This window comes from Thunnus thynnus, chromosome 5, assembly GCF_963924715.1.
Source record: "Thunnus thynnus chromosome 5, fThuThy2.1, whole genome shotgun sequence".
NCBI lineage: Eukaryota > Metazoa > Chordata > Actinopteri > Scombriformes > Scombridae > Thunnus > Thunnus thynnus.
In genome coordinates this window covers 25,252,802-25,272,429 of record NC_089521.1, presented here as the reverse complement: position 1 = coordinate 25,272,429, position 19,628 = coordinate 25,252,802, and the positions used below count along the sequence as shown (strand labels likewise).

The 19,628-nt window shown below is 40.7% G+C and overlaps 1 protein-coding gene across 1 annotated transcript in view; it reads left to right on the top strand.

The window, feature by feature from the left end:
- The window catches only part of ppm1h (protein phosphatase, Mg2+/Mn2+ dependent, 1H), a 35,521-nt gene extending 16,139 nt beyond the window's left edge, over window positions 1–19,382 (top strand). Inside the window, exons 4-10 of the mRNA XM_067590358.1 lie at window positions 4,812–4,924; window positions 5,088–5,172; window positions 5,389–5,507; window positions 11,468–11,531; window positions 13,956–14,063; window positions 17,001–17,152; window positions 17,517–19,382. Coding sequence (XP_067446459.1) covers window positions 4,812–4,924; window positions 5,088–5,172; window positions 5,389–5,507; window positions 11,468–11,531; window positions 13,956–14,063; window positions 17,001–17,152; window positions 17,517–17,664 — 789 coding nt within the window. The 3' untranslated portion in view covers window positions 17,665–19,382. The remainder of the gene's footprint in view (window positions 1–4,811; window positions 4,925–5,087; window positions 5,173–5,388; window positions 5,508–11,467; window positions 11,532–13,955; window positions 14,064–17,000; window positions 17,153–17,516) is intronic.
- Window positions 19,383–19,628: the final 246 nt, after the last annotated feature.

Sequence of the window (19,628 nt, the reverse complement as noted above, 5' to 3'; positions counted from 1 at the left end):
ACTAGCGCATGACTTTGATCAAAAAGCTATTAAGTATGCAAGAAAAGGAATTAATTCAGAAATTAAGGGAAAATGGTATGTTAATCTACAAAAAGTGAAAAAGCCTTCATTGGCATGACTACATGATTAAAAACAAGACTAAATGATTATAATACACACTATGACAGCCCCGGGGCCTCTGGCAGGACTTGCGTGTATTGTGTGATTTGCTGTGTTGTGTTATATTTCAGTGTTGCTGGTTCCTGGTTGGTTGGAGCTGGAGGTCATCAAGGAATTGGAGGCAGCTGGCCACTGTCTCCAGGTCGCATAAAACCCGTCCGATCCTGTTAGTCTGGCAGCTCCCTCTTCGCTGGCAAACAAGTGAATCCTATAAACATAGACCTCAATCAAAAATGTAGGAATTTTCACAACAATATCAGATACATCCCAATAAATTAACACAGTATTAGTGGTAGAAAGTAGCTATAGGTGCATTTAGTCAAATACAGTACTAAAAAAAGTTTAAATTTCTAGATACTTGTATTTTACTTCAGTATTTCCATTTAATTTAATTTTATACTTTTACTCCACTACATTTATGTGACACCTACAGTTACTATTTACTTTGTGTACTCTGTGTTGTGTTGCTCCAGTAAACCTCACCCACCTGGCCTTGCAAACAGGTCAAAACATACCCTGTGAATTATCTGTCAGTGATGCTCGATCCACGTCTGCACAAATATTTAGCTAAAAGCTAACATTTTGTGCTGTGGGTGATGTCACTCAGGGAGGTAAAATGAGAGTAAATCTGGATAGAGGGCAGTGCAGATCAATCTCATTAGAAAATACAGTTACTCAGTAAATCCTGGCGCTTCCCCTTCTTTACCACTAGATGGTAGTATGCAATTGACTATTTCCACCAAGCTGTATGGCCATAAAAAATGTAAATCATGTATTGGGGCAATTATGCCTTGGTGTGTGTAGGTGTAATTAATATATATATGTGGAGGTTAATAAATAAATAGACCTACTGTGAAATTTTGCTTAATAATACGGTGATTTTCATGCACATACTCAGGAGGATTATGTTTTAAATTACTTATGATAATAATACAAATATAGTCAGACAGTGCAGTAGCACAAAAATTGTCAAAATTGTGTAGCACTAATCAATTTTTGAGTAAGATTCAGATCATAGGATGTCAAACTGATCATCCACCTCACTGTATCTACAGCACATGTTCTGACTTGGCAATTTCATTCTTTCTTGCTGTCTCTGACTTTCTCTCTCGTTGTAAACATATCTGCCTACAACTCCCAGCAATCAACAGACATCTACAGTGTGTCTCCCTCTGCTTCCCGTTCGTCCTCTCACACGCCTCCATTCCCTCCAGCTCTTTATTCGGCTCTGAATCTGCACTTCTTCTTACCCTCTGTGTCTCCTATCTTTCTTAAAGGTGAATTGCACTGAAATCCCCTTTTTTTCACGAATCGCACATCACTGATGTCAACGCATCTCTTTGACTCCAATACCTCAAATGTTAAAGTTCACACAGCTGCCAAATAGGATGGTATACCCGTAGTCTAATGTTGTTCTTCAAAGTGATACATATGAAATCATAGCCAGTGTATCCAGTTCATTGTTCTGGGTTCCACTAATTAGTTTTTCCAGATGATCACAGCATTTTTTTTCACCTGTTAGCTCTAATCGCAGTGCCTACTTTCCTTCACAGCTATCATTAATTTTAATTTCAGTAATAATTTTTTCAAGTAGATGCAATCTGGTTAAAATGGTACACATTTCTGCCTGGAACAAAAAACTGTCACCTCTACTTTTCCTGAGTAACAACCCAAAGGTTAAATTTTGGCAGAATCTCACCCCCTAAAAGCCTCCCGTCTTATTTTTTTTTAATGAAGCTCATTCTTTAAGAAAATGGGAAGTGCCAGAGAATCTTGGGGAAGGTTTGGTATCACTCTAAATCTCTGTCCGAGAGTTCACCAAGCCTCTGTATCTTATCAGTTCTCCTCAGACACAACTCACTGCGTTCTTATGGAAGCGGCCGGTTTGTGTAGAGTGGCTGCTGAGGCCCGATAAACACTCAGGGATGTATAAACATTAAAAGCAAGGTGTAGCTCAGAGACAGAGGCTTATCAGTCTGAGCTGTTTGTTGGCCCAGGACAGCAATAAGAGGGGATGAGATCACTGGTCTTATGAGCCTCTCCTCAGTGTGAGATATTTATCTGTAGCCCTGTACCTGGTACTGTGAATGTGTTTGGTCACGTTGAGCTATACTTGTGCAAACCTTTACTTACATTTTACATCGCCTTGTGAGCATTTTAGGGCTCGATTTGTAACTTGGGTTAAAAAAAGATAGTTTGAGAAATGTGCTTATTCACTTTCTTTCCTAGTGTGAAATGGGAAAATTGATACCGCTGTTGTGTCTGTGCTTAGCTTAAAACCACAACGTGTCATTTTCATACTTTATATTATACACATTAAACAAGTAATGTGTTAAATCCTCATGGGTCTAATGTGCAGGATCTACCTGGTTCCTCAGATGCGGTTGAAGCGCAAACAGGATTGCAAACAGGGACTTTTAGTTCCACGTTTAGATTAGTTCCTCTGGTTCCGAAGTACCTGGAACTTTTGGTGGAAATGGGGCTTTAGTGAGCATTAGAGGTCATGGTAGGCGGATTTGTTAAAATTTGTATCCCAGTACACATTTGGCGAGAATCCGGTTACAGCAAGGACAGGTCACCAGTCTATTACTGGGCAATAGTTAATAGTAGTTAACCACTAATACATATTGACAGTGGCAAGGTGTGTGATGGGGTCATTGATGCTCTACACTAAGGAGCATTAACCAACTGCTCTGTTAAAAAATGATTAATTCGGTTAATTATGTGTCTCACTGTCCATCATCAGAGATTTCCATCTTTTCCGACATTCAATCTTTTTTTTCTGCCATTACTCTTCTTTGAGTTTATTCTTTTCTCTAACCTATTTTAGGCCTAATAGCTTTAGGCTCTCCCATTGATTTTGCACACTCACTGACCAGATAACATTGCACACAAGAAGGAAGCTTATAGCCTGACGAATTAAGCTTCCAGGTAGTGAAGGGACTCATGTAATGAACAGCAAGTTCAACTTCCTCTTCTTCTTTGGTGAACAAGCTGGCTTCAACATCACTGTGAAGATTATGTGTGTAGATACAATATATCTATTCTTTAATTGGTATAACTTAATGGTCCTCTTGGAAATATATAAAACCACCTATATTAAGATTGTCGTTTGGATGAGAGTGATTGAGAGATGTTTCTGAGTTCGAGCGTGTGTTTTTTTTTAGGTTTGCTACAACTTAAACTTTTTGTGTGTGTACTTTTGTGCTGTCAGTTACTTAGCTCAGTTGTTAGATTCTTCCTGGCGGAAGTGGAAAGCAGAAAGGTGTGGATGTTTATGCAGACATTTTCATTATTAAAGACTTTGCCTGCAGCAAGAGGTATTGGATACAGCGAGGATAGATATGTATGGCTCGCTATGAAGTCATAATTCATCCAGGGTGAAGGACACATTTGTTCACCCCCCCCCCAACCCCACCCAAACACACACACACACACACACACACACACACACACACACACACACACACACACACACACACACACACACATATACACATCCATCTTCTACACTCCTTCATGCCCTCTCACTCCTGAGAAATGTGTTGCTTCTTCAAGCAGACAGCAGTAACAGTGGTGTGTGTGTATGTGTGCAAAGAAAGATAGAGTGCAGGCATACGGAGACTCACATGCATACAAACACACACACACACACACACTAATTCTGTCTTGTACAAAATAGTCTGTACACAAACACATTCACGTATTAGGTCATTTGCACACATCTAGTCACACAAATGACTCCTATTAATGCACACGCATACAGAACCGTGAACACACACACATGCATTTAGATTCACACACACACATCCTTTCAGACACAAACAAACACATATTCATGTGCACATACACTACAATCCACTACTGCCTCCTGTCAGACAAACACATGCAATTACTCTACACACATACACACATTTACACAGTTGTAATCAGGTGGAGGTTGTCAGCAGCGGAGCAGAAGGCAATATGCCTTTGTTGGAGTGAGCATCCCTCATGAGAAAACATTTTAAGGATGGAATCATTGTAAATGTATTTGCCAACATTGCTCATCCTACTCAGAGGCGCCTGAGGGTTCATCCATTTTCCCAGAATAACTTGCTGCTTCTGTTTTGCAATTAAAGGCCCCTTAGGAACCATTAACGGCAGACCAACAATAGCCAGAGAGAACATAAAAGGGTTAAACCAAGTGTGAGCAGCTTGGTTCAAATTTATGTTACTATTTTGATTAATTCAGTGACAGGTTAATTATTCATCTAATTAATGAACTGATAGCTAAAGTCATTTTTTTGGTTTAATTAGCACCAAATTAATCTGGGCTAATTAACTGGTGTAATAACCAGCAGTCCCTCCAAACTTTCTCTTCTATCCTTTTGGTTTCCATTCCGTTTTATTGCTCCTTGACTTATGGAGCTCTTGATGAATGAATTCATTATGGTGCTATAATTAATAATAGCATCATGGCGGATTTTAAGTATCAGGGCAATATTTTACTTCGTATCAGGTTCTGGCTTAAACGCTATGTGCCTCTGCATGATAGGAAAACGTTTTTTGAAGGCTTTGATGATTAAAAACATGATAATGTGCAGAAGATGGGTTTGGATTATGTGCTTTCATCAGGATTAATTTGCATGTGTGTGTGTGTGTGTATTTAGGATGTCCAGATAGAAAAGGAGAAGGCGGTCTACAACATCTCAGGTGGCTGCACTGCTCTGGTGGTCGTCTCTCTGCTTGGGAAACTCTTCGTTGCCAATGCTGGGGACAGCAGGTGAGAGACACGCAAACACACACACACACTTACACATAAACATGGAATAAAACACACGTCGTCTCTTCTCTGTCGCTCACCTCCTCGTGCCCTGCAGCCAGCGGGAGCAACAGTGTCCCAGCTAAAATAATCAGAGCTTGTTTTGTCTGCTCTTCTCCTTCAGAGCTATCATTATACGGGCCGGGGAAGTCATCCCCATGTCAACAGAGTTCACGCCAGAGTCAGAGAGACAGCGACTGCAGTTCCTGGTAAGAAAGAACGGTTCTCAGCTCCTTTTTTAGCAAGCACAGCTGTCAGATATTAGCAGAGCTGACCTCCCCTCCTGTTGAGACACAGGCAATGCTTAGCTTTGTCTCTCTTACACCGCCTGCTCTCTTTGCCAGCGTAATAGACTATGGAATTGTTTTTCCTATCCCCTGGGCATGTCAATCTTTTTTTTTTCTGTTTCTTTTTTCATATCAAAGGCCTACATGCAGCCCCACTTATTAGGGAACGAGTTTACACATCTGGAGTTCCCGAGGAGAGTACAGAGGAAGGAGGTGGGGAAGAGGATGCTATACCGTGACTTCACCATGTCAGGATGGTGGGTTCATTCATTCATTCATTTAGGAACTATTTAACTGATCAAACTGATGACTGTTTTTTGAGTGATGCACGCCCAGGTCAACCACAGGTAACAGATTCTAGCCTACTGTAGCTAGTAAAAACCAAGGCTCTGGGTAAAACTCACCGGTAAATTGCAATGGCAACTGCTGAGGATAATGTTATCCAGTGTTTGGAAGGCTGTGCAATGACAAATTTGCTTCCTGACATCCAACAACTGTGCAGCGTTTCCTGCGCTACTGTCTCTCCTCTGCTCCGCTCCGTGTGTGTGTGTGGAGGGGCTAAGCTCCGCCCCCCGATAAAACACAGAGAGCAGAGGAGAGGAGAGAAACCAGCATGACAATAATGACAGCAAAACGCAGTAGAGATTTTCACACTGAGCTGAAATGAAACAAGTGCACATAAATTAGGTAAATAACATACTGTAAATAAACATATTTACTTTCTTTCAGGAGGTGCGGGGGCTCGCACAACCTTACAGAAGTCCAAACAGCTCGTTTAAAGGCACAGTTTCTGAATACGGGCTGTGTGAGCATTTTTATACTTTCACAATATTTATATAGCTTTATAATAAAAAAAAAGAAATGGGAATCTCCCCTTCTACAATAAGTCCCCTTTAATTCAATGCAATGCACACATGACACAACATGCTAATTGTGAGGACTCTTTCAAGTTTTTTTCCATTTTTCTTCTTCAGTATGTGTGTCAGTAAGAGTCTCCTCTGCCTTCCTGCTAAATTATTGAACACAAAACACATTTGCTGAAAATACTGTTCAATTTTCAATTTTTTACATCCTTAGACTTCCTGTTTTTCTGGTCGCATTTTTTTATGAGCCCTCAGAGAGAATTTCATGTCAAAATGTGCTACCTAGCCTCATATTATTATGCTCGACTGAAGCATTACTTTGTGATATTATCTACATTTGAGTGATTTTGTTTATCCCCAATGAAATAAGCCAATAATAGCGATCTATCCCGCTCAGTGTGAACCAGTGTAAAGAAATGCTAATCAAAGCATCACTGTCTGAGGGACGCCAGGACGTAGCCCTGACATTTCTGCCTCTGTTTGTGAGAAGAAGGCAAGAATGAATCTGTGGTTACAACAAGGACCTGGCTCTTTATCTTACTGTGAAAAAGAGACGAATAGAAGAGGCCAAAACTGAGAGAGGGAAAGATTGCATACAGCTTCAAATGTTGACCACTACTATTATATTTTACAAATTTTACCCAAAGAATTATAAGAGATAGAAACACTGCTAGAGTCATAGTAATTTGAATGCCAATTAGCAGCATTTCTCAGCCAACTAAGAGGTCTGCTGCTGCTTATACCTTAATGCATCAGTAATAATTATCACCTACTTACCATGAAATTCGCAGACTTTTAAAATAAAATGTTACCATAATAATCTAATTATGACAATGATAATAAAACACTGACATGGACCTTCTGCCTGCATGAGTACTTTTACTTTTGTACTTTTACTAAAGTAAAATCACTTCTTCCACCCCTGAGTAAAAGTGTGATAAAAAATATCAAAATCAACATAATCAAAATATACTTAAAGTATCCACAGTAAAAGTACTAATATTACAAGCAGAATTTTATATTTTAATTGTAGACTATAATTATTGATGCATTAATATGAAAGCGGCATTTTTTATGATATAGCTAGTTGGGTTGGATGTAAATTTAAGTAGTTTATAGTATTCTGTAGTCTTTATTATTATTGAGTATTTTTTAAATATTTTTCACACTTTTATTATATTATTTTTTTTATTATATTATTTTTACTGTGTAAAATCTTAACATGCAGTAACTAGTAACTACAGCTGTCAGATGATGTCAGATTGATGTAATAGAGTAAAAGATCATTTCCCTATGAAGTTGTACTTAAATACAGCACTTCAGCAGAGATGCACCGATACCAATACCGATACTGATATCTGATATCAGTACTGACTCAAATCAGTATTGATCAGGTATTGGTGATAGTGGGCCCATGTGGTATTGGATACCATTATTTTAATAAATAACAATTAAGTAAATTTATATCCATGTATTTATTTGTTACATTCTGTTTTACAAAGTTAGGAAAGCAATGTTCAAGTCAGGCCTGATTTTGTCTTACACATAAAGAATGATTGTCTCTTCCACACAGTGAGACATACAGCTTATTAATTAAACACTGGTATCAGATCAGTATCGGCTGATACCCAAAGCCCAGGTATCGGTATCGGGACTGAAAAAGTCGTATCGATGCATCCCTATACTGCAGTAAATGGTTTTTCAGTGATGATGAAGTTATTTCAAAATTTTTGTTTTTATTATTCAGTCCATCCCTGTATGTATGCTTAAGTTGCAAAGGAAGAAGGAAAGAATGAGAGAGTAGACCGAGGATAAAGCAGGTGACTGAAGAGAGAAAACAGTGTATTTTCTGACACCACCTTGGTGCAATTGTGTTTTGTGGCGCCGCTCGGTTCAGCAGATGTAGGTCAGTCAGCAACTGTGTTCCTTATTGGGCCCAGAACTCTCAGCCTGTCGTCTGCCTGCTTACTGTCTCAGCAGTGCAGACGGCCTGTGATGTTTTTTTAATCAGGTTCTACCCATAACCCAATTCTGCTTGTTTTACCCGGACCAAGTCTGGGTCTTAAATTAGTACTCTGTGAGCCGGCGTGGCTGATCGCTCTGATGTGCGTTGGTGTGACTTAACTGTGTCATCCTCTATAGGTGCAGTTCAAGCGCTCTATAGGTACAGAGGATAATTTTTTTATGTCTCTGCAGATTTCTGTCTATGCATGTACATGCTCGCTTGTCTTTATGTGCAGCCTGTGTGCCTACATGCTGTGTGTGTGTATGTGTGGGTGTATGGCGGCATCCAATTCCCTCAAAGGCATCCATGATCAAGGCTGCACTCTAATGAAGGCATACAGGCCTGCAGCCCACCTCTCTCAGTCTTCCTCCCTAGCTTTTTTTAAAAAAAAATGTATTTATTTATTTTTTTACCTCCCTTTTACTTGGCCAGTTGGACCGTAGCGTGAGCTGGCTTTGGCGTCGCAAACTGTAATGGTGGTTGTTGTCCAGGAATGGCAGGCAGTTTTGTTTGCGAGATGTCCTGGAGTGAGGGATGTCGAGCGGTCAGCTGTGTTCGACACGATCCAAAAGCCCCGGCAGCACAGCCAGCCAGGGGGAGGGAAGGTGGGGAAGAGGGTGGGAGGCTGGAGAGGACAGAGAGAAGAAAAAAAAAAAAAAAAAGAAAGAAAAGATGAGAAGGATAGGCTTCAAAGAAATACAGAAATTGAAATAGATTGAAGTAAGTTGCCAAGATAGAAATAGGGGCTGGGTAAAAAAAGCACGGTAAGACATATAGAATGATGAAAAGATGGCGTGTGTGTGTGTAGGCCACACAGGAGGCCGATGATAAATGATAATGAACGGTGCTCAAGCTGTCTCTCTTTAGTGCCTATGCCCACTGGGGTGTCTGTCCTCCCTGAGTTCCAATGGACAATGAAGGAGAGAGGAGGGAGAGTAACACACATCTTCATCACTGTCATACATTTTCTCTGCCTCTCCCTCTACCGCTCCTCCTCCTCCTCCTCTTCTTCCTTTCTTTTTCCATTATACTCTGTACTAGTATAACAGATGCCTACAGCTTACATTTGCAGAGTCATTGGGTCACTGCCATTAACTCTGGCCTTGCTTTGCTCCTGAAAGCACCACTCAATCTTTGAAATGCCCATCAAGGTTGGCCAAAAAGTTTATTTGAACGCAACTGTCAATTGCACCAATTTGTCTGACTCATCTGGTGCTGACACAGGCCCGCCACAATGTCACCTCGGAGTCTGTCGACGAGCGTGTGTGTGTTTGTTTGGTGGTGCTTGTGTATCTGTTTATGTGTGTAGAGATGTATATAATAGTGTGCGTGCAGGTCAGGATGCTGAGCGCACGTTGCTAATGTTTCTCTGTCACCCCTATTTGCTCGGAGCACCTGCCCGACACTCCAGAGATGACATCACTCCTCTCCTCTCCTGCCCATCACTCGTCACTTCGTTCCCTTACCTCCCTGCATCCCTCCCGTCTTCTCCCCCTCCCCCATTCTCTCTCAGGCAGTCACACACTGCAATGTACCGGGCGACCGAACAGCCCTTGAATGTGAAAGCGCTCAGTGTTGTGGTCAAACAGTACAGCCCTTGAGCAACTCTCCGTGCTGTTTTGGACTCTGTGTCCCAGAGCGGGGAGCAGGTATCATAACAGGATTAATATGTATCTCTCTCATTCTGTCACACACTCGTTATCTCAAGTCTGACAGGCTGGATTCGCTGTAAACACAAGTCTCGAGAGGGAGACTGTCCCCGACAGCAGGCTCTGGGGATTGAAATAATGACAGAAAGTGTACGTCTCGAGATTTTTTTTTTTTCTTTTTTGGAAACTAACTCCTCTTGAAGGTGAAATACTGAAGTTTGGAGTAATGTGGCAGCAGCAATGTGCTTCCCTTTTTGAAATAGAGAGGGTAAGACCTGCCCCAGTTTAATTAGTACCTCTTTTAATGCTCAGTTTGAGTCTTGCATCATCAAACCATCAAACTGCTGTCGTAGAGGTTTTTTCCACACCATGAACATCACAAACATTTGTGAGGAAACACTTCTACGGACCGTTATTTTGTGCTACAGCTCTCCACTCAGAAGACTGTCAGGCTGCAGACTGTATTTCTGTGTCTGTGGGCTGCGTTCACAGTGATAGTCCTCGCTCTGCACACTGTTAAAAAAGTGCTGAGTGCAGCAGTATTGCGCTCGCCTAAGGTGGAAACATATGGTCTCTCTGAGTGGAACCAGCAGTAATGTAAAAACCATCCTGGCCCCTGCTAATCTGCTTCACAGCAGCTGAAATACATTGGATAAGGTGTGTGGGGCTGGCCTGGGTCACATGGTATTTGAAAATAACACTTCAGGTTTGTTTTAAGCAGCTTTTTGGACTAGATAGCTCTTACTTTTCTGTGTTTTCTTTCACAATGAAAATCATTCTAAACTCACTTTAAAAACTATGATCGTTCTAATATGATATTTCTTCCTTCATGTCCTCCAGTCTAAAGGCTAAAATAAAGAATAACCTGTATTTATAAAAGTTATTTGATCCAGGTCAAGACTGTGACTTCATAGTGAGCCAGATTTTTATATTCATTGCACCTGGTGTGAGTTGTGAATGGAAAACTTTGTCCTGGCAGCTCTTCTGGAAATTGGCTAACATTTTTTATGTTTTCTGGTATAGTGACACAGCTGTTCCTCTGAACAAAAAAAATAAAAAAAAGAGTATACTCGGCATGAACAAGAGTGCAAGGTTTCTCCATTGCAAGTCTCTGAGCAAAAAAAGGCTAAAAAGTATATCTTAACTTGTCGTGAATACATACTGTATTATACAGTCTTTTTCCTTGTACTGCAGTTCTGTCTGGTCCCAGTCTGAAGATGGTAAATTATTCATTAGTTGGGGAAGTTTAAACACTGCTCTGAGAACTGGGGAATGTGAACGTGGATACTCTTGCATCATTCAGCCGTTTTACATCCAGACCTTCAGATACGCACATGGATGCACACACACATGCACAACGCGGCAGGCAGACACAGAAAACCAACAGTAAACCAAGAACGCCTCATACATCCATAGACGACGTCTCTCTCTTTTTGTCACGAGGGAGACTTTTACAAAATCTGTTAGAAAGGGAAATAGAAATATGCTAAGGCTCTGTGTCGTTCTCTTTCTGATTTCTTTGAGGATTTTTTTTTTTTTTCCTCATTGGCTCTATTTCCTCACAGCATACTCTTTCTTTCTATGCCACTCGCTTCGGCAGCAGAGTCTGCGGGTGCGCGGAAGTGATGTATCTCCAGGGCACGTGCACACCACCTGCCATAAACCAAAAACCCATTAAGTGCCCTCTTCTCTCTTCGCAGGGCATATAAAACCATCGAGGACGATGACCTAAAGTTTCCCCTGATCTACGGCGAAGGGAAGAAGGTAAGAAGTGCTCGGCGGCTGCCTGCTGACAGAGTTACTCCCACAGCCTTGTGCCTGTAATCAAAGCTCGCCAGGGCACCATTAGTCAGCCCCCCCCCCCCCCCCCCACCCCTCCTCCTCCTCCCCCATCACTGTGTGGAGGAGCCAGCCAGTGGAAAGCATTCCTGGCCTCTTTTTCCACAAGGATTCACATCCTGCACCAACCTATGGCATAGAAAATATCTCTGCTCTAATGGACCTTGTGCTTTTATGCCCCTCAGCAGGTAAAACATAGCAGTAGCAGGGCTAGGGGCCATAGGTTATTTTCCCATTGAATTTACCCAAAAGTGTCCCAAAAGTGACATATGTTGATTAGAATATATCGTCGCTAAAACATTGACTTGCAGGAGAATCTTGTCAATGTTTTGACTCAAAACACAAAAGAAAAGGTCAAGAGCTCAGCACACAATTCATGACATTTTCTTTTCCCTCAGTGATGCCGTACGTGTAGTGGTGTGCAAATCTTGTCCTTGTTGTAGTGAAAAGGTCGGAGAGGAAACATGATAGATCCGAATATGTTCTCACTGTGTCTCACTGGCCCTCTCCAGTTTTCTATTTAATACAGACAGACAGTAGATTTATGTATGGCTGATGACTGGGGCAGATGTCGCCCCACAGTGCTCTCTGCCTGCAACCACATTCGGGTTTACCCCTGCACAGTTGGCCGTGCCCACGTCGCGTCCTCTCTCCCTTTGAAGTGAGGCGCGGAGATGGATGGCTAGATAGAGTGAGGGGGCTTTGTGCGCAAGAGAGGAACGCCAGAGCACTTCAAAGCCCAGCGCGCAGCCTGCTGTGCCCCAACGCTCAACAATTAATCCCAGGATGTTTCCCCTTCTCCGCCGGAGGAGCTTTGCCGCCACTTTGAAACGTTCTCCCTTCTCTCTACCTCTCTGTCTCCGTCTCTCTCTCGCTGGCATCTGTGCTGCATACTGATCCGGGCTCATTCCTACCAGGCCATCTCATTTGCTCGCTCGCCCTCCTGCTCCTCTTCCTGTTTTTATGTGCCATCCTTTCTCATATGCTGTACAGTAGATTCAATTAGCCCAGTTCCCAAGTCCTGTGCCAGCAGCCATTTTTAGAGGTGGCGTTGGCGATTTGTGCAGACACTAGGAATGAAAAGGAATTTCACACAGACACAAACGAGTTCTATGGCGTCGGGGGCCTGGGGACCGATCGTTAAGCACTCACACAAAAGTGGAAGATGCTGACGATGAGTTTGTGTTTATTTACCTAAATGCTGCTCATCCATCCATATCAAGATTCCCTCTGGGTATAGCTTGTATCCTTCAGTGAAATGTCGCTAGGAATACACCATGCAGGTTATTCTTTACACTTGTCAGTGATGGTATAACTGCAGTAGTAGTTAGGGAAGTTCAGTCATATAGTATTTTAATTAACTCTTAATCATCTTAAGTATATATGCTTTTGGTTCTTCACATTCACAGTTATACCTTCAAGAAACCTTCCTGATACAAACACATGTAGTTCATTAGAGCAATTTGGATCAAATTACCTTATTAAGGGCACCTACGCAGTTGTCAAACCGCCATGATACTCAACATTTTAATTTTCCCATTTGGTTTGAACTAAAAAATATGTCCACAATTCTACTTCTATGAGCTTAGTTCCTTAGATTTAGCCATGAATTCTGTCAGCAATAATAACATTCTGCTTATCAAGTTAATGGCTTAGATGTGGGAGCAACATCACGAAAAAAAAGAGGTCAGCCGGGGGGAGGACAGGCGAGCTGTCAGAATATGCGACGGGTTTTAACCAAATCCCCAGTTTAGCCAAAGTTTCTCGGAAAAGAAAACAAAGGCAAACTGTTAAACTATTCAAATATACTATCAAACTGTCTGTTGTAAACATCCATCACAGTTTACAGACAAACATTCTGGTTCAACTTTGACATACTGGACTTCCTGTAGTTGTGCACACAAATTTCCTGTGCAACGAGGGATTATTACTGACATTTCAGGTGCCCTCATTTTCAGTTTTACCTTCAAATAAGATGGTTTAGAAAATCTTGCTAAACTGTTGGCTTGTATACAACCTGCTTAATCATCTGACTGCTAGTGTTTTTTGTCCTGTCTGTTTTATTTGTAGCAATGTCAATATCACAGTGTTCCCAGATCTACAATGATCGTAAATAACAGAAAACTGTGGCCAAAGCTACAAAATAAGACTCAACGTGTAACAAATGTCCCCCAATAAAACATTTCTCATGTCAGATTCATTTTGATAAGATGGCATTAAGACCTGAAGAAATAAAAATGACTCTATGAGAAAAGCTGAACCCAAAAATACAAGCGAGTTTGTTGTTGTCTTTGTTTGAGTTAAATGGAGGTTTTGCCTTACATGCCTCTGATGGCTGCTCTTTTTCAGGCTCGCGTGTTGGCGACCATTGGGGTCACCAGAGGCCTTGGGGACCACAATCTCAAAGTGCATGACTCCAACATCTACATTAAGCCCTTCCTCTCCTGCTGCCCGGAGGTAGGCTTATTCTGAATTTTATCGTCCATTATGTGCTTCCTCACAGAGTGTACAGACAAAGTGAAATTGCTCATTCACATTATGCTTTACACAAAAGTAAGTGTTAATAGAAGAAAGAAAGCTTGATGATTTTCTTTTTATTCACCCACTCAGCTTAAACTGTGACTTCAGTTAGTGATTTCCTACATTTTCCACTGTTTGATATGAACAGTATTTATCCTCTAGACAAGTGATCCGAACATATTTAGGTACACAAATATAGAATGAACACAAAGCACAAAGAAATCTGTGCCTTGTTTTCACTGGATTTGTTCATGTATGAGTGTTGATTGTGCAAAAAGTAAAGTTTAAAGGTTTCTTTATGTGAGTTAAGTACAGTGAAGTTGAAGTTCTGGAGGGCCACAAACTCACATTTTTATTTTTAGTACAAGCATAACTGCAAACGCAGTCGCTGCAAAAAATATATTAACATCATCTGCGTTTGATCATTATGAAATGAAACTCACATCATCAATAGCAATGTGTTACAATATTTTTGTAGGAAGTTTCCTTTTATTTTACCTCATAACCTCAGCCTCCTGATAAAAAAGGGAGCTCATCGGTAACGATGTAAAACGCCTTCGGCCATTAACAGTCAACGTTGTGAACTGCGTGGTCAACGTGCACATTAACATTCCCCACTGACCATCGCTCTCAAATGACTCCTTTCCTTCCCAGTGTCTACTGCACACGATTGCAGTAGTCACAAAGTCTGTGAATTCTCTTGATCTTTAATTCATTGCCCTTTGAGTTCAGTCATAGTTCAGCATCTTTTTGATGTCGTATTTCTTTTCAGATATTTTTGCTTTGAGATACTTGCAGTCACTATTGTTTCAGACAGAGTATAAACACATTTGTGTATGTAAGACATGTCAACACTCTGCATTAGAGGTCCCATTGGATGTTAAATGCAGGCGAGGACAGACAATTACTATAAAAAGAAATCATATGTGTGGGAAAGGTGGGAGAGCACCCTGCAGGGTTCCTGAAAAATCCTTCCTGCAAAGATGTCAAGTTAGAATTAATGATTTGCTCTCAGGTTATAAATAAAGTCTCAGAAGAAAAGCTGACCTGAACACTTGGACTCATTATTGGATCATGCTCATCATGAGATCACATAGTGTGTGGGTGTAGGGTTAGATACCAAACGCTGTGGTCATCACCCCTCTTCCAGACATATTTTATTGCTGTTGAAATCTCTAGTTTGAAATTGATTGTAGCAACTGCCACACACCTTTACACCTCTCATTTAAGCTTTACTTAAATCAGGTTTACCGCAACATGGAGGCTCATGATCCATGCGCAGGTCATTCTGATTCCTTTTACAACAGCTTTTCACAGATGTTGCGGTCATGCTGTCGTTGTTGTTTCTGGAGTAGCCTCTGCAGTAAGTTGGTGTGCCTGCTGTGAGCAGGCGACTCCCCCCGTGGTAGCAGAGGAATTACTTGAGGCAACCATTCTAAGCAGCAGTTCTTTTATTCAAGGCCATTATTGGGCAAGGGCATTATTTTGCGTGCTATTTCAGAGTATTCTTTTGTTCAACCATAGTAATTTGAGAGATTTCGCCTCACAAGAGTTGCCACAGTAACGCATCTCTTTGCCTAAGGATTGCTTTGAAAGATTGAGGCCATCGATATCTTTCAGAAAAATATACAGAAGGAGGATGCGCTAAAAAAAAAAAACAGGAATTGAATGGTTTACTTACTCAAGTTACAAAAACAAAACAAGACAAAAAATATTTTCTCACCTCTAGGGGTGTGTAGCCATGCAGATAGTGTTGGTTTTATTTGCAGAGGTTCTGAGACATTTGCATCTGAGATTTGTGTCTGCAACCCAATGAAATAGAGGAAGTGAATTTAGTTTGGGCTACTCACAGTATTGAACATTTGAATTTTAAAAATGAGCAACATCTCTTTCTTCCCCTTAATAATACACAGACATCACTGTGAACACTTCTCATTGGAGTGACTTTCTACCAGAGATCCCCTTAAAAACTGTTGACTGTGCGTTTTGTGGATTATGAGGAGTAACAGGACACTGATTGACTGATGCTGCTGCTGAATGTTTAGCCAGACTGGCAGCAGAGCTCTAGGAATGGTAATGTCTGTCCACCATCAGACCAGGCCCAAGTGGAACTATCTTTACTATTTACTACTTTAACTATTAAAGGTGAGGTTGCACCTCCCCCTCCTCTTACAAGCATATAGGAGAATCTATGGTGGCAGAGCAGTATGTTTTAATTAGTGTAAAATCACCTGAAAATAAGAGTCGTTATGTTTTCATTACCTAAGAATGAGCCCTTTATATATATAGGGAGCGGGTCCCCTTCCATGGAGCCTGCCATGTTGTACTGCCATGATTCTACAGTAGCCCAGAATGGACAAACCAAACACTGGCTCTAGAGAGGGCCTTTTGTGTTTTTTTGTGAGTTTCATGGCCACTGTAGGTTCTCCTACATGCTTGGAAGGGGAGGGGGAGGGATATTCAGTTTGTTGCAATCTGCAACCTCACCGCTAGATGTCACTAAATCCTACACACTGGTCCTTTAAATATAACTTCTTAATTCATTGAGCACTGTAAGTGAAACTCTATTCACCTCCATTGTATTGGAGTGGAGGCAGAAATCTTAGAGTTGGATATCTCAAAACCTTTTTAACCTAAATCTAAAACCATTTGCATGTCAAGATACAACTAGGGGTGAGTGAGAAAATATCTTTTGTGTGAAGTGACCCTTTAAGGTTAAAGATTCGATAAAGATAACCTTTCAAGTGAAGTTTTCACTGGAGATTCATCTATCTACCCACCCACTTAGCTCTCTTGACAGGGCACAAGTGATTAAGTGATTCCTAGAAACCACATGCCTCCCAACTTTCCTTTTTTTTCCCCTGTCATCTTCAGGTCAAAGTTTATCCTTTGGCACAGAGCGAGCATGGAGCCGATGACGTTCTTGTGCTGGGAACTGACGGTCTGTGGGACGTCCTTTCCAACCAGGAAGTAGCAGAGGCTGTCACCTGTTTCCTGGCAAACTGTGACCCGGACGATCAGCACAGGCACGTTCGCTCACCACACAGCTGCAGCCGCCAGTCAGGGCTGAACTTCCTCTCACCCCTGTCTTATTTGGAGAGGATGAGCGCTGTTATCTTGTTGTAATTATGCAAATTTCCAAACATTTAGATTAGTCATTTCTCTGATGTCAAGGAAAAGCTTGCGAGACTATTAACAGGGCATACTGACTCTTCTTCTCCTGAGAGCTTGAAAGTTCACTGTAACATTTTCTGATCAGTTCACTGGCTGCAGGCAGCTGTACTTTTTCAATTCTGTGCATGATTCTTACCAGATTTGACCATTTACCTTATTGTGTATCATCATTCTATGACTACACCATAATCATTTCATTACTTTTTGTAATGTCAGGTACACAATGGCAGCTCAAGACCTCGTAATGAGAGCACGTGGGGTGCTGAAGGATCGAGGCTGGAGGATATCCAATGACAGATTAGGCTCTGGAGATGACATCTCTGTCTACATCATTCCCCTCATGTACGGCAACAAGCAGAACTAGCCAAGCTACGAAACCACAACCACCATGGAAACATAACCCTGCCTTGACCACCCAACTTCACCTCCGCAGTTTCCCACATCCCTTGTGCTCTTTTAAAGTGCTTTAGTGTGGACTTCCTCCTTCGCTGCGGATTCCAAAATGTTTCTGGTCTGAGACAGCGATTCCATCGGAGGATGATCATGTTCCTTCTTTTTGTCCAGCCCTTTTTTTTTTATAGAAAAAGAAACTGCTGGAGAAGCTGTATCATAAAAAGAGCTGTTGAAGAGTTAAACTACTGATTTTCCCTCAATCTTAAAAATTCTGTATTTCACTGAGGAAGCCATCTACGTAGACCTTTTTTGTGGAGCAATGCCTAAGGTTGAGATCATGGACTCACATCGGCGAGATGGTGTTGTGCATCTCAGGATTGCTGTTACTAACTAATGCACAATATTTATAAATGTGAAAATGTAAATACTACCTGAAGACTGATGTCCTGTATACACACATATATATATATATGTATATGTATATATATACATATATATATATATATGAATGATACACTCTCTGGTCCACGTAGGCTTTTAATGTAGCCATGTTCAGTCATCTGCAGTTAGTCATTTGTCAGCTGTTTCTCCTAATGCCGCAGCTGCTATATTTGTTTATTTCTTTCCCTTTTATTGCAGTACTGTACTCACTACAAAGGAAAACTGCTTCCTTTGACGATGAAGAAACACATTTATGAAGGAAACACTAACAGGTGGAGTCTCCATTAAGATTGTGGTGTCAGCTAAATATGACCAGGCTTACGACATCTCATCATGCTATGGAAGCTAGCTCAGCTTTTACATGAATTCGAATTAAAAAAAAAAATTAAGAAGGAAAAACAAAGAAGTATTTCTGTTGCACTCATTCAAATCCAGCCATCTACCTCATAATTTACTTCCTTTTATGCTATTTAAGACATGTTGTCTTAAATACCTGTGCCATTATTCTCATCTACCATTCAGTTTATGTTCTCATCCTTTTCTCCTGTACCTAAATGTTTTCAAAAATGCACTGAAGCCAAAAAAAAGCCATCCAGGGAGCTGTGTGGAGCAGTGTTTTTACAAAATAATATTTATACATATATTTTCATGCTCCAAAACCCCATTGTCATGCGCTCATGTTTACCTTTCCTAAATATTTTTTAAGATTAACACTAATTGGTGGCTATATTGTCCCTATATAATATAAATCCCTCCTTGTGAATAGCAGGTGCCTCTAACACTGAGAATCCCTCTGATTTTAAACAAATGTGACTTCTAAAGGAAGTAAATGAGTGACAAAGCCTACCACTGCAGACAGTTACATTAGACGAGTCTTACCGTGTGTCTCTACAATCATTTTTTTTTTTCATGATCCAGTGGTTTTCTACCATTTAGATTATTTAGCTGAGTTCTAGTTTTCAGCCTCTGCTAATCGTGCACAAATATTGTATCTTAACCATAGTGTGAGTCTCTGGAAGCTGTTGAAACATGGAACAGAAGTAACTTAATTTAAATGTAAAAATGTAAATAGCCTTAAACGTTTTCAGTGGACGTTTCCTTTCTGTTACTGTAAGTTATGTACATCTTACTGAAACAAAAGATGTAATTTGTACTGTTTTTGAAACCTAGGATCAATGTAAAAAAAAAAAAAAAAAGTTGTTTTTTTTCTTCTCTATTAAAGAAAATTGACTGTTTCTGACCTTTTGATCTTTTGAGTGCCGTGTCATTGATAACACTTTTGCACACTAACTTTACAGTAGACAGGAAGATGATATATGAGACGTTAGAGACAAGTTTGTGGACAAATGAGGATGTAAAAAAAAAAGGTTCATATTGAATTTCATGAACCAACAATCAATGTGAAAGCAAGTGAAGACTATTAGATTATACTAGATGGTGATTAAAGACTACATATGTAGATATTATACAATCAAGTCCAAATTACCCCTAAAA